General features: G+C 41.7%; 2 protein-coding genes across 3 annotated transcripts in view; one reads left to right on the top strand and one right to left on the bottom strand.

Moving 5' to 3' along the window:
• The window catches only part of LOC137641561 (protein CASP-like), a 122,244-nt gene that overhangs the window by 50,930 nt on the left and 55,234 nt on the right, over window positions 1-16,080 (bottom strand). For both annotated transcript variants that reach the window (XM_068374245.1, XM_068374244.1), the window contains exon 3: window positions 15,608-15,838. In XM_068374245.1, the coding sequence (XP_068230346.1) occupies window positions 15,608-15,838 (231 nt within the window). The remainder of the gene's footprint in view (window positions 1-15,607; window positions 15,839-16,080) is intronic.
• On the top strand, window positions 8,337-10,357 carry LOC137640401 (tigger transposable element-derived protein 1-like). Its single transcript, XM_068372962.1, has one exon. The coding sequence runs from the start codon at window positions 9,275-9,277 to the stop codon at window positions 10,355-10,357; it is 1,083 nt and encodes a 360-aa protein (XP_068229063.1). The 5' UTR covers window positions 8,337-9,274.

Genomic DNA, 16,080 nt, shown 5'->3' with positions numbered 1-16,080 from the left:
ACCCAATGAGTCAACGCAGGTAGGAGGGAGACTGTACCTTTTTCGAGACCGTTGGAAGTTCAGCGATTGGGCTTCCAGCATTATCTCCAAAGGACTAGGGTGGAGCTGGATACAGGGACCTCCTCCACCGTACAGCTTTTACCAATTGCCAACAGAAGAACTATGTTCCTTCACGACAGATCTGCTACAAAAGAATGCGATCTAAAGCATACGTCGCTTAAGATTTCAAGGGCGCTTGTTCAGCGTGCCAAAGAAAGGCTCAGACAAACGAAGGGTAATGCTGGACCTGTCTCGTTTAAATTCCTTCATTCGTTGCGACAAATTCCGTATGCTTACCGTCTCGCAGGTGCGGACCTTACTTCCCCGTGGGGCCGTCACCACCTCCATCGATCTTACCGATGCCTACTATCACGTTCCAATAGCAAAGCATTTTCGTCCTTTTCTGGGCTTCAAGCTAGGCATACAAGCCTACGCATTCAAAGTGATGCCGTTCGGACTCAACGTGGCACCCAGAATCTTCACCAAACTAGCAGAGCCAGTCATTCAAGAGCTTCGCACTCAGGGAATACAGGTAGTGGCCTATCTAGACGATTGGCAAATCTGGTCAGACAATGCCCAGAATTGCCGCGTAGTAACGAACAAAGTCCTCACCTTCCTTCGTCAACTGGGATTCAAAGTCAACTTCGGAAAATCCCGCCTGGTCCCGCAGACCAAGTTTCAAAGGCTGGGTCTACAATGGGACCTATGCTCCCATACGCTGTGCCTCCCCAAAGCCAAAAGAAAGGAGATTGCGAGGAAGACGAGGCAATTTCTCAGGGAGAAGTTGACCTCCAGAAGGAACCAAGAGAGGATCCTAGGTTCCTTGCAGTTCGCCTCCGTGACAGACATCGTCCTACGGTCCAAACTCAAGGACATAAACAGAGTGTGGAGATCCAGAGCAACCGCAAAACGCCGCGAAAGACGTGCCCGCCTTCCCCCACTCCTGAAGAAAAGTCTACAGCCTTGGACGAAGGTCAAGAATCTCTCCAAGTCGGTTCCCTTACAACATCCGGTCCCGGGACTCGTCGTCCACACAGACGCCTCCTTAACAGGGTAGGGAGGTTACTCCGAACACAAGAAAGTCCAAGGGTTATGGTCATCAGTCTTCCGACACATGCACATCAACGTCCTCGAGGCCATGGCAGTCTTCCTCACTTTAAAACGTCTCAATCCAGCCAGGAATCTCCATATCAGACTGGTTCTCGACAGTGCAGTCATAGTTCACTGCCTCAACAGAGGAGGCTCCAGATCAGCCCAAATAAACGACATCATGTTGCAGATTTTCTCCATGGCGGCAATGCACAAGTGGCACCTGTCAGCAGTCCATCTAGCAGGAGTCCGGAATGTGGTAGCGGACTCCCTTTCCCGGACGGCTCCGCTAGAGTCGGAATGGTCACTAGACCATCGATCCTTCCAGTGGATACGATCTCAAGTCCCGAGTCTCCAGGTGGATCTGTTTACGACGGAATTCAATCGCAAACTAGATTGTTACGTAGCCCCCAACCTGGACCCTTAGGCTTATGCCACGGACTCTATGATTCTAGATTGAAATACCTGGAAGACGATTTATCTGTTTCCTCCGGTGAATCTCCTGCTGAAAGTTCTGCACAAACTCAGATCCTTCAAAGGTCGAGTGGCTCTCGTAGCCCCCAACTGGCCCAAGAGCAATTGGTTCCCCTTGTTGCTAGAGCTAGGTCTCAGCCCCCGGCGGATTCCCAATCCAGTGCTCACACAGACAGTACAAACTCGCAATGTGTTCGCTTCCTCAAGGATTCTGAATGCCCTAACTTTATGGACTTCATTTAGTTCGCAGCCCAGCGAGGTGCGAGCATCGATCCTTCGAATACTATTTTCCTGGAATCCGACAAAAGGGAATCTACTCTCCGACAATATGACTCAGCTGTCAAGAAATTAGCTAAGTTCTTGAGAGATTCCCAGGTTGAGAAAATGACAATGAACCTAACTGTGATATTCTTCCGGACCCTCTTCGAATCAGGTCTGGCAGCCAGTACCATTACTACAATTAAGTCAGCCTTGAAAAAGATCTTCCATATTGGTTTTGGCATTGATTTAACGGATTCATATTTCTCATCCATCCCGAAAGCTTGTGCCAAGCTAAAACCTTCCACTCGCCCTAGCGCAGTTTCCTGGTTTTTAAACGATGTTCTTAAGCTGGCCTCTGACACTCCAAATGAATCCTGTAACTATATGGCATTATTAAGAAAGTCACTTTTCCTTTTGAGCCTCGCCTCTGGCTCCAGAATCTCGGAATTGTCAGCTTTATCTAGAGACCCAGGTCACAGAGTTTCTCCCTTCCGGTGAGGTCCTTCTCTCCCCTAACAAAGTGTTCCTGGCTAAAAATGAGGATCCCCAGAACAGGTGGTCCCCCTGGAAGATTGTTCCACTTCCTAGGGATCCATCCCTGTGTCCAGTTACCACCCTGAAATCCTACTTAAGTAGAACTTCCACTACAACCACAGGGCCCTTATTTATTAGAGAGTACGGAGGAACTATTACCCTTAAAGGAATCAGGCGACAAATTCTTTATTTCATTAAACAAGCTAATCCTCAATCATTCCCACATGTCCATGATATTCGAGCTGTGGCTACCTCAATTAATTTTTTCCACCATATGAAATTTGATGAGCTCTCAAAATATACCGGTTGGAAGTCTCCTAAAGTTTTCAAGCACCACTACCTAAAACCTTTAGAAGCTCTTAGATTTGCCACAGTAGCTGCGGGGAATGTAGTTCCTCCCGAGGGTACTGAGTCCTAATCACAAAGTCTTGCTCTGTCCTCTTTCCCTCCTGCCTGGCTTACCTGTTGTTCCTACCTGTTTTACCATGATGTATTATTTATTATTCAATTGATCGATTTCTCGAATTATTTTGATTTCACTTGTTTTTGAAATCCCAGAGCTGATCTTCCTTTGTTATGTTATTTATATCTATGATTGCATGCTTTACTGCATTTTGCTTACCAACCTGTATTAATATTATTCATACCTGTTGACTTTCCCTTCGGGTTTCATTTTGTTTATGTATCATGTCTAATTGTCTCTGTCTTTTATGTGTTGGTCTGTTTACGGGTTTCCATGTCCCTCTTTTTTTATATTAAAATTCATCAGCTATATTAATTTTGTGTTATTCCCTCCAGGTAGTTAGCCTTATTGGGTCCCCATTCTCTGGTACGATTTCACTGGCCGACACGGGTCGGAGCCCAGAAAAGGGATTTTGAAGAAGGAAAAATCTATTTCTGGGCGAGAGACCCGTGTCGCCCAGTGAACCCGCCCGTCCCTCCCTAATTGGGCCCCAATCTGGGGTGCTATAAGGAGTGACGCCACTGGCGTGGGTTGGTTAGTAGTAGTACGAGGTTGAACGGCGCCTCGCTGTTCGGGGATTTTGACAGGAGACATCTAAATGGTGCGAGGCCTCTGGTTGTGATTTATCGCGCCCCAGTATTATATCGACACCTTATACAGGTGAGCGAGCTGGGTTCAACCTGGCATTCCCATGCAATTTTTTCTCTGGTAATATATAGCAGTTATATACCTTAGAAATAGTGCTAAAGGAGCATTTCACTGGGCGACACGGGTCTCTCGCCCAGAAATAGATTTTTCCTTCGTCAAAATCCCTTAATATTCTGAAATTTCTGGTTTCAACCTTTGTTTCATTCAGTTTAAAATTACTTTCAGCATAATTTTTGTAATTTGACTCAGCAACCTGATAGTCCTAGATAACTCTACAATTTTTATTATTCCAAAATCCCCACTTGCTAATCTCATTTCAATTGTCACATTGCCATTACCTGGGCATTTCCCTTTTTGAAATTTCTAATAACACTAATTATTTTCTCATCTAGTAAGTCTGAGCCATTCATGTGAATGTGAATTCTTGGTCTCTCACCCCTATTGTCGTCAAAAAGGTCCTCGGCATTCAGAAATAATATGGCGAGAGAGGGACTCGGGCAAGTGGTAAGGGAGGAGCATGACGCCATCAGCAGATGGAAAGCAGGGGTACCAACCTAGTTACTGAAGCGGTAGATCGAACAGTAAAAACAACAAAATACGCGAGTCCCACTCGAACCAAATGTAAAACTAGGTGGAGCGTACGAAATAAAACTAAAATGTTTAATAATAATAAGTGAGATGGTCGTCTTCCTAGAACTAGCGAAACAATCTCAAAGGTGACGCAACCCACCAACATGCACGAATGCAGGCATACCAACATAACCTACTCCTTGATGAAACGCTAACACTGATATCATAGGATAACATAAAATTAATGCTAGATGAAAGCATAAAGACGGTGTACTATATAAATGTAAGGAAAAAACTCCTAAAAGTTCGAACAAATATTAATGACTGACGAACTAACGAGAAAAAGGGCAGAGCCGAACCATGAACGGTAAGAACGGGGACGCCGTTCATATATAAACACTCTCCATTAATAAAAACAGAGGTGACACTGCCCAATCTCGCTAACATACATGGATAAAGTACTTAACTTCGATGGGGTATCATGGGAATCGGCCATCAATTATAAAATAATGATAAATCCAAGGAAAAACACGAGAAAAAAACATGTTGGACTTAATAACAACAAGTGCTATAAAGGAGTGACGTCACTGGCGTGGGTTGGGTTAGTGGTAGTAGTGTTGAACGGCACCTCGCTGTGGCGGGGATTTTGAAGAGGAGATATCTAAATAGTGCGAGACCTCTGGTTGTGAATTATCACGCCCCAGTATTTTATACCGACACCTTATATAGGTGAGCGAGCTGGGTTCAACCTGGCATTCCTATGCTTTTTTTCTCTGGTAATATATAGCAGTTATATTCCTTAGAAATAAGTGCTCTAGGAGTATTTCACTGCGCGGCACAGGTCGGAGCCCAGAAAAGGTCCTTTACATACTTCTCCCAACATTTCAACAAGACATCTTCAATCTCCACAATTACTCCCTCCCCATTTTCAATCACATTTCCTCTTTCTGTTCTCTTCCTTCTCCCCACTTCTTTTATCTTTGTGCATGCTTTCAATTTCATGATGTCTATCTAGTTCCTCTATCTCCCTACACAGATCATTAATCCAATCCTCCTTTGCTGCATCACATGCCTGTCTAATTTCTAGGTTCAGCTTTTCATACCTTTGTGGGCTCCTTTCTTTATGCACTCTCCTCTCTACTATCATATCCAAGATCCTGTTAACCATCCATCTCTGTTTCCCCTTTTTCTCTTGCTTGGGCTGAATTTCCTTCATTGATTCAGTGGGAGCTAGTTGTATATTCCTCCAGTCGCTGTCAGTCACCTCCTCTCCCTCCAGTGGTTCCTCACTGTTTAACACTTCATATCTATTTGCCACTTCAATGATATATGCCTCTTTAAGCTGTTAATTTGTTCAAAGATAATAAATAGAAGACAGGAAAGCCCTATAAAAAAGTTGTGCGCCTGAGCAGTGCTATCTATTGCCGATGTGCCCTACTAATTTCATAAGTTTCATATGTTACAATAAAAGTTATCCAATAAGTGGTCTATTATTGTTCAGCTAGTGATTTCCCATATTTTTGTATTAAATCGTATTGATCATTAGACTACCTACATTCTTTTTCATAATTATATAGCTTGTTGTTGTTCATTTACAAAATGTAAGTCAAGGTTAGGCTGTGTATTTCATTGCTTATATAATACAAATATATCTTAAAAAATATCTGAAAGACATGCATCCGAAATAGGAACTGTGCCTAAGACTAAACTAGGGGGGGAGAAGATTAGTGGTGGATGGTCTAATATGGTCTTAGGCTTGTCAAGTCACATTTTTCTCATACCATATTGTTTAGAGATATGGCCAAAAAAGATGCTCTATTTTTTTTTAATTCAATGGGATTTTTGTTTCTAGAGGTACGAGTTTGTGCTTACATTAGTAAAATAAGGGCCTCTTAAAGTGACCTTAGCCTCTATTAGGACCCATTTCAATGTATAATCTTGGATTTTGATAAAGTACACAATGTTCTGCAAGTTATAATCATACTGTATATACCTCCAATATACAACCTTACTTTATCTTAGCATCAAAAAATAAGAGGAAAAATGCACCATTAAAGGATAGTTTATGCTTGAAGGGCATATATTCCACATATACTTCTTGTTTTACTTATTGCAACGACATTGCTACAATTGTTTTGAAGACTCGAGTTAGCGTTACCCACCTAATAGATCCTAAATTCCCCTGAGAAGGATGGAAATACAACATAATCATGAGCTTAAATGAAAATATAAAACCATGAGTATGTTTTTTCAATGTTAATTTTTCCTTCAATCAAAGTGTAGCATATATTTGTATCATACCTGATAAAAAAAACACCCATCATAAAGAAAAGAATGCTGTTGAAATTTTTCCCTCTGACAACACTGACTTGAGAAAGCAAGTAGCAGACGACAAGCACAGCGTCATCTGTTGCGGACGCGCCCTACCAAAGCGGGCAAATGTTCACAGAAATCTAAGCAACATTCCTGTCTTCCCTGTATTGTCTTTGATTTGTTGAAAGTAGTTTTAGTTCTCTTTTGTCTTCTCTTCTTGACTTTCAAAACAATGTCTGCTATCACAGGAACAAGATCACTATAGCAATCCAACCCTGGGTAAATCCTGACATCCAGCACTGCATTTCTGAACTGTTCATTTATAACAAAGTTTATCTAATTTTCACTTCTTCCTCCAAGACTTTTCGATGTCCATAGATGTCTATGGTGTTACTTGAACCATGTATTTGTTAATATAAGGTTGATAGCATAACATCATGAAATCAGCCTCTCTCCCCTGGAATTGTGATCTTCCAATCCAAATGGTTCAACTTGATCTTTGAATTGTCCCCTCCCTACCTTCACATTAAAGTCTCCTAATTTCACAGTGATTTTTGGTAATTACCTCCACCAACAAAGTTGGAAGGAGGTTATGATTTACCTCCTGTTTGTGTGTATGTGTGTGTTTGTTCATGAACAGCTTTCTGGACCCAATTTTAATCCTGAGTAATGAAACTTGCAGGGATTAACTGTTACACAGGAAACTGGAAATAATTAAATTTTAGAAGGTCAACATGTATTAATTGCCATGGATTTTCATACACTCAAATATGAATTAAGTTTGAAGACTGCAACAATAATGTACTGTACAAACCTATGGCCGATTACGTCAAGCAAAATGTCCAATTCACGTAATCAGCCATAAGTTTATACAGTACATCGTTGTCTCAGTCTTCAAACTTAATTCATATTTGAGTGTATGAAAATCCATGCCAATTAATACATGTTAAGGTCAAAGGTCAAGGTCAAGGTCAAGGTCAAGGTCAAGGTCAAGAAATAAGCTGCCATGGCTGAGGTTTGCACTCTACTGAGTGCCCCTCTAGTTTGCATTGTTTTTGTGCTTCTACTATTTAATTATAAAATTCATTCACCTCCTCTGTCATTCCTTGTATAGGTGCATAAACTTAGATGACATTTACATTAAGTGGATGGCTCTTTATTTTTAATATCATTAACCTGTCAGACACTGCCAAGTACCCCAAAACACAACTTGACATTGCTTTACTCACCATATCACCCACTCCTTTCTCAAACCCTTCTCCAGAGTAAAAAAAGATGAGACCATCACTTGACTACCTTTCCAACTTCCATCCATCGTACCTCATTTAAGCTCAGGATATTCAAATTCATTCTTTTCATTTCTCTTTCCACTTCCTTAAATTTGCCATTTTGTCTCATTGTCTTTACAATCTATATGCCCACCTTAATCCTACTTCTATTATTTATGTTTCCCCTGTTTCTGTTCAAGACATTTAAATCTCTATACACCACATTAAAATTACTACTGTTAACTCATCAGCCCTACTATCATTCCCTATATCATCATTGTTGTTGTTGCGATATAAAAAGAAAAAAAGTATAACTAGGAAAATACAAATTATTTAAATTTTTATTGTTATTTTACATTTTCTTACTATTAAAGTATTTCTTGTTAATATTGTGAGCTCTTTATCCCTTGTTTCATGACCCTCTTTCTTTGTTTCTACGGAGTAACAGCGCCCTGTACCCAGCAGGGATCAGGTTTTATGAATTCCATGGTGCACCACTGTAGTTAGAACAGTGCCAAATGCTAAACTTAAATTTAGAGTAATTACTAACGTGTAGAAGAACAATATTGTAGAATGTTTATCACACTAGTGAGTTTGTCTTCGTGATTATCCTAAAGTGTCGTATCTGCAGAAATATTTCACCGATAACATGAAAGGTGCATTAAATCCATTCACTCTAACATATGAACATACATGGATGACCAGGTTGTTGAGAAGCTGGGCAAGGCTCTAAATGGAAAACTACTAGATACCTAAAAAACAAGACTGTGTAGTAGATTTCAATGTGAAATTTGAGACCCAACAAACACAAAGTAGATTTCACAGAGGTAACCAAGGAAACTGAATGTGAAATTTGAGACCCAACAAACACAAATTAGCTTTAGTTCCTATCTTCAGTCACTACTTCCCAAATACCATTCAAGCTGCACTTTATAAAACACAAGTAAACACAACCAAGACCCCTATACTTTGCATATGTGAGTATAGTTTGTAATGTGCAAATCTTAGAGTGAGTTAGCTTCAGTCGAACGTCTGTGTTGTTCAGTATACTAAAAACAAAAAGATAAAAGTACAATTGCCTTTGAAAGCCTCAATGTATTATGCATGCAATTGAATTTTCATATTGAGAGAAACTCCCAAGAGTGAGTAAATTTGATGGGACTGAATATTATTGTGAATTGGCCTGACTATGATGGAATGATACTTGTGGAGATTCTGTTTATTCTTTCAGTAAGTTTGTAGGGGGAAGAGGACAATTCTATGCTGCACACCTTTGTGAGTGATTTTTCACTAAATCTGTGGCTAACTGAGTTCAGTCGCTCCCCTAATTACGAACATTCGAGTTACGAACAACGGTACATACGAACATGTCTGCGCGTATGTCGAAAAATGTTCGGAAAGAGATGCTGTAAGTTAGATTTTGTATTGCGCGCCTTTTTCCAAGTAGTGCTTCTTTCTGCCGCTAATACCGACGCTTGGCGCTGTGAGAGCTCACCCAGCATCCACCTTCCTCTGCCCAGTTCGTTGCAGTGCATAAGTGCGTGAACGTATCTCCAGTGCGCAAAGAACTTTTTTCATTTTCATCATTAAATATCTCGTGCATCCATTATTCAATATGGTTGGTGAAAAGCGAAAGGCTTCTAGTGAGAGTGGTAGTGCAAAGAAGAGGCAAGCCATTTCATTTGAAACGAAAGTGGCAATAATAAAGAAGCTTGATACGGGTGAGAAAATGGTGAGCGTTGCACGGGCATACAACTTGAATCGTTCGACCGTCAGTACCATTTATAAACAGAAAGATCGTATAATGGAACACGTGAAAGGTGCAGAGCCGATGCAATCGACGATCATTAGCAAAAAAAGAGGGAAAATCATAGAAGAGATGGAGAAACTTCTCACCATTTGGCTCGAGGATCAGCAGCAGCGGCGTATTCCTCTGAGCCTTATGCTCATTCAGGAGAAGGCCAAATCTATCTTTGAGGATGTCAAGGCTAAGGCTGGGGAAAGCGCTGCCGAAGAAACGTTTTCTGCCAGCCACGGGTGGTTTTCCCGTTTCAAGAAGAGGGCTAATCTCCATGTGTCCGTGTCCGGAGAGGCAGCATCTGCGGACAAAGAGGCTGCCGAGCGATTCCCCCAAGTGTTGAAGGAGAGCATTGAGGAGGGTGGCTATTCGGCTAAGCAGATCTTCAATGTCGACGAAACGGGTCTTTTTTGGAAGAAAATACCAGAGAAGACCTACATTAGCCGTGAGGAGAAGACGATGCTCGGATATAAAGCGGCTAAAGACCGCCTAACCTTAATGCTTGGGGCGAATGCTGAAGGGTGCTACAAGCTGAAGCCGCTGCTAGTTTACCGGGCAGCTAACCCTCGAGCCCTGAAGAACGTGACGAAAAGCTCTCTCCCCGTTATATGGATGTCAAACCTGAAGGCATGGGTGACATTTGCTGTATTTGAGGACTGGTTCTTCCACCATTTCATCCCAGAAGTGAAGTTGTATTGCCGGGAAAATGGAATTCCATTAAAGATCCTGCTGGTGCTGGACAATGCCCCTGGCCACCCCCCGCACTTGGATGATTTTCATCTGATGTCAAAGTTGTGTACCTGCCGCCAAATACAACTTCACTTCTGCAGCCGATGGACCAGGCCGTTATCGCCAATTTCAAGAAATATTACACCCGATGGACGTACAGGATGGCCTTGAAAGCAGTGGATTCTGACCCCGAGATGACCTTACGGAGCTACTGGAAGTCGTATAACATCTTTAACTGCGTAAAAAACATTGATGCATCATGGCGTGAGGTTACCGAGGTCAACCTCAACGCTGTGTGGAGGCCTCTATGCCCTCAGTTCGTCAACGACTTCCGTGGCTTTGATCAGGAGGGCATCGATAAAGAAATTCTCAGCACTCTTGTCGGCCTAAGTGACAAACTCGAGCTTGACCTGCAGGAGGAGGACTTCGAGGAATTGCTTGAGTCCCATGGGGAGGAATTGAGTAACCAAGACCTCATGGTGTTGGAGGCTCAGCAACGTGTCGAGGAGGAGGAGGAGGAAGAAACGCCTGTCCCCATGAAGAAATTCGAGACGAAACTCTTGGCCGAGGGGTTTTCCCTCATAGATAAAGCCATCGCACTCTTCGAGCAGCAAGACCCAAATATTGAACGTTGCACAAAGGTTGCAAATCAATTGAATGATGCCATACAGTGCTACCGCATCATTTATGATGAAAAAAAGAAGAAAACTGTGCAATCGTCGTTAGATCGCTTCTTTCGGCCAGTTTCTAGTAAATCCTCCAAGGAAGATACTCATCAACCCTCATCTTCTCCTCGACCCTCAACTTCTTCCTACATTGAAGTTACGGAGGAGGAAGTAACTTTTGAAGCCCATTCCAGCGACGACGAAGACCCTCTCATGATATAAAATCCTCCTCTTCCTCCTCCTCCTCCTCCATCATCTCCTTAAGCATCGAGTACATCTTCCAAAAGTAAGTTAAACTTCATTTTATTTATCTTATTACGTACATGTACATACTGTGTCTCTCTCTCTCTCTCTCTCTCTCTCTCTCTCTCTCTCTCTCTCTCTCTCTCTCTCTCTCTCTCTCTCTCTAACATACGTAGTACAGTACTGCACGTATTCTCTCCATTTTATTAAATGTTTTTTTCAGTACAAACCAATACAGGTTACTTATACAAGCCTTAAACATACTTATATAAACCTTCAATATACTTATATAGGCCTTAAACATAAATTATAATACAAAATATAGCACTGAAGCAACTTACGAACTAATTCACCTTACGAACGATCGTTCGGAACGTAACTCATTCGTAAGTTGGGGAGCGTCTGTAACCTGTTCCTGATGATTTGTATTGATATGAGTGTGTCAAACATGTGAACGGTTTATTTTCCTCAAATAATTATTTTAGTCCAGTTAATGTAGGACTGAAGCGTAGGGGAACACTAGTTTTCTTTTTCCTTTACAATACAAATTTTGATATTGAAATTGTAGTTTCATAAATTCATGCATTTGTCAGCCTACTTTTTTTTATTTTGGTATGAATTTTTTTTTTTTTTAAATCTTTTCTAAATACACTTCCTACCAGAGGTTGTTTTACATTCCAGACTGTATAAATTCATTATGATGCTTTTTTTTCTATGCCTGGCCACAGTCCACAGACCACAACAGCGATCACAGTTGCCCCTCCGACTAACCTGTCCTGCCTCTATCACAAATCCACTGAAGTTGAGGAAGTAGAGAGAGATGAAAAGAATGAATTTGAATATCCTGGGATTAAATGAGGTATAATGGACAGGAGGCAAAAGTCGTTTACATCATCAAAACCACTAAAATCTCTTCCATAACTACAACCCCAAATAATCAAATGAATCATTAAGTTTACTAAGTTAACACCTCCCACCCAACCCATATACCTGCAGTAACATCATAACGACCCGGATGTAACTGGAGACCTCAGAAATCCCTACCAAGCAAGGTTACACCAACCTTGTTATTGTCAGTGTCCCTATTAATGCCGTAGGCTAGATCAGATTGTTTTGGCTCCTGATTGTCAAGGAGAAATTACATAATTGGATCTCCAGTCCTATTCCAAGATGGCAACTATTGCCCTACTATGTGTCAGGCAAGCTCTTTCAGCACCATACCAGTTTTATGTCACACCTTCTCTTCCAGTGTCTTAATAGATCATACATTGAATCTTCTGCTCCAGACTTTGCGTACTTAGAGGTGACAGCCTCTATTTCACTGTACGTCAATAACACAGCTACCCTCAGATGATTTAGCCTATCAGCCGAGATAGTTTACCGGGATGTGGCCAACGCAGTACACTTGCATCTTCTTGGAGTCACATCTGTGAATTGGGTGATCTATCCATGATCAAGTATACAGTATGTTGCCTCCCCTTTTGGGAGCGGCTACTACCCATTCCTAGGAACTAGGCTTGGTTTGTTTTTTCTTGACAGCATGGGAAAGGTTATGCTTTAAAAGTTTGTCATCTCTTTTACTTCTTTTGAGTATTAAAAATTTTACATATTTTCTACTGTGTCTAAATCATAGTTCTTAGATTTAGACAATAGTACCCTAGAATTGTTTACATTTTTCAACATAGGGTACCAGTAGTGGGCAACTTCAGACTCCTTTCATGTAAATTGGAGAAGTGTTTAGGTTTAGTATATCATTACTTCTTTATTTCTTAAAAAAATTATCATGCTGCCATATAATTTATTAGCTTAATCTAAGCCTTGATCTTCCGGGTATGTTTTCAGGCTAAATCTTTTACAATAATCAGTGTATTCACCTTTACTGCCTAAGATTTGGTTAGCGAGTCAGTGTGTTTAGGGTAAAGTATTTTGTTACTTCATTGTTTCTACTGTTTCAAGATTTTTGTACATCACAGACTGTCAACATGATTGAGAGCGACCTTGCTTTACATTTGAGAGACGGATTTGATACCAGTGTGAAGCAAAACTGCAGTAATTAGCCTCTGCTATATACCTAGTAGGCTAACATTTAGCCACTAACCCCAGTTAGGTTAAGCAAGAGGTGTGGAGTATTTTTGTGCCTTGAACCAATAATTAACACACATCAAAGAGTTATTTAGGGGAATTAGCTCGTGGGAAGGATATAATTGGTAGATGTCTATCCCACACTTATTAATTGCTGTATTTTCCGCATTTTAATTTCATACATACTGTTCGTAAATGTACTAACATATCATGGACAAAGACGGCCTCTTCCCTCTCTAAGGCAGAATTTTCTTTCATATCATAACCATAACATAATTGGTGCCCAGACTCAGTAAGTCCAAACCTTTTGGTGACTTGGCATTGTCGTTTGCCAAGGGTCGCACGACCAAGAGCAACCTTAAGAGAGATATTAAGTCTCAGGTTCCTTCTAGGTAATTCAATTGTTGAGGTTAAATCCTTGACACTTTAACTGCCGATATGGGAAACCATCGAGTCATCGCTATCATGTCCTGTGGCCACTCAGGTCACGACAACAGTAACAACCAGTACTCCCTCCACTGCACCAGCTTGGCCGAATGTCAATGGTCTATCACTGCCAGTGACTGGAGGGGGTCAAGTGACTGGCAGACTCCAGCAACCTCCAAGGTTCAAGACTGCAACTCAACTTGTAGCAACTTTAGGAGATTCTCTAGGAATCTCCTATCTTGTTTGGACCACTTCCCCCCCGAAACCAGCTAATAACCCCTTTAGCCCACTTAAGACCCATACCAGCAAAGTAGGGAATCAGTTCCTAGCTGACAAGATTAAGCATAGCAGACAGGAAGTGGTCCCTGTAGCTACTGCTGATTCGGAAGCTGCCAAGACAGAGACCATTCGAATAAAAGCAGAGATTCAAGGGCAAGGCCAAGAGGAGACCAGATCCACTGGTATGGCCAATAACACAGGAGTCGTCCAGAGGATTCTAGCAGTGATTCCTCTGGCAATCACGATAACTCCTGCTCTAGGGCCAGCATAGCTGACAGTACCTCTGCTGAAGAAGACAGAAACTTACTGTCAGAAACCATCTGTCTGACTTTGCCAATGCCATCGACTCGGGGAGGAGTCGCAAGCCTAGGATCTCCCAGTTAGAAACTGGCCACAGCTTCTGTTTCTTGAAAGATTTTGACACATACTGCATCAACATATATGCTGAGGAAAGCTCCGGTTGGTGGCCCGCTGAACTGGGAAGGTTCCTGGCTGGGGAGATTAAAAAGGTTTCTTTAGACTATGGGGCATCTGAGAACTCCTACAAGAAGATAGTCTTTCCTCCTTAATTGGTATCAAAGAGCCCAAGAGGGACTGGGCACTGAAAGAAGAGCCCATTTCAGCAACACCACCTGAAAGGAAAGCTCACTGCTGAAGATTTACGCTGTACGATTAGCAACCCTGTACTAGTTTACCTAAACTCATCCTAGTTTAGACCAGGAGCAGAGGCAGAAGCTCCTCAAAACAGTGAGGTAAAAAATTGGATAGAGAATTTCCTGGTAACCATCAATATCTCTGCCGGTCATCAAGCCACTTGGCAGGATTTCATGCACCTGCTGGGTGTCCTGGATGAGGCTACTTGGCAGAGGAACCAGAAGCCAGATAATCATCTGGCCATTAGTCATTTGGGTAGGTCGTGGCATGGCCGGTATGCTGGTAGGGTTGCCATGGCTGTTCCTAAGTGTATAATTGTTCCTATGCATGCCCATTCTCACACGCCTCCTCGACCTATTCCACCTACGCTTGCCACCATCATGTACACCGGAGAGGTCTCCTCAGTTCCAGAGGAAATACTGCATTTTGTACGAGAGACCAGGGCACACACCCAATGAATGCTGGAGACACTTGAACGTGTGTTGACACTGTGACTCAGCTAGCCACCATGTTGCTCAGTATGAGCAGCAAACATCCCAAGGTACATGTCCTCAGTTCAGAAGTTGGCTAATGACAGCGACCCTAGGAGAGAAGTACTCGCTAGGGTTACCCAGACACCACTGCCCTGCTTTGGTTTAACCACTAGCAATGAGATTTAAAACAGTAGTGAGACCAGTGCTTCTCAAGTAGTTGGGAAGAAGGATGAGAGCAAGAAGAAGTCAAAGGCCAGGAAGTTCACCCGTACAGAGGAGTACAATAGTGTGTTAAAAACCAGGCCTTCGGTGCAGATGATGAGGCTACATGAAAGGAGCGTAAGTCCTAGGAAACATGCTCCTTGTATTCCGATAGCAGCCTCAGAAATCATGATTACAGTAAAGAGGTTACCCCACAACCTGAAGATATTGTGCATCCAATGACACCACAGACTAACTACAACCACAACTTTTTTTTAAATTTCAGTAATCATTATAAATACCTGGGGAGGTTCATATAAATAACATAGAGAAGGTCCTTTAAATATCTTTAAAAATAATTTGAAACGAAACCTGTTTCTGGGTATGAAGAGTATTACCTGAATGGAATGAGCTGTATGTTTGCTTGGATGGCCGGCTCTTCCTTCTCCTTGACCATAAACAGTAAGAAGTTGTGTTGTTAAGTTCACAGCAGCATGGTAGCATCCTGCAGCGATCAGCTGTCGTAACCCACGATCGTCTTGTGTAACAGATGAAGCAGTTAATACCACACGCTTCATTGCAGGATCTTCACCCAAGTATGTCCTCACAAGATTTTTTACAGGGTCACCCTGGAGCAAATTACAAAAATACATTCAGCTGAACTACAAAAAAAACATAAAGAAAGAAAAAAATTTTGGTAAATGCTAGTCAATATAATAGATATAATAGAGATACAATTCAAATTCCACTTGATAACTTAGATAAATTTGTGAATATGCCACATGAAAATTCTTACAGCAACAGTTCATTGAATAAGATATACATGTTTCAGTAGTAAAAATGTAAAGAAATTAACCATACTTACTAGAAT

The sequence above is a fragment of the Palaemon carinicauda genome, chromosome 5, assembly GCF_036898095.1.
Source record: "Palaemon carinicauda isolate YSFRI2023 chromosome 5, ASM3689809v2, whole genome shotgun sequence".
Classification (NCBI taxonomy): domain Eukaryota; kingdom Metazoa; phylum Arthropoda; class Malacostraca; order Decapoda; family Palaemonidae; genus Palaemon; species Palaemon carinicauda.
The sequence above is the reverse complement of the archived record's forward strand: the minus strand, read 5'-3'. Positions and strand labels throughout refer to the sequence as shown.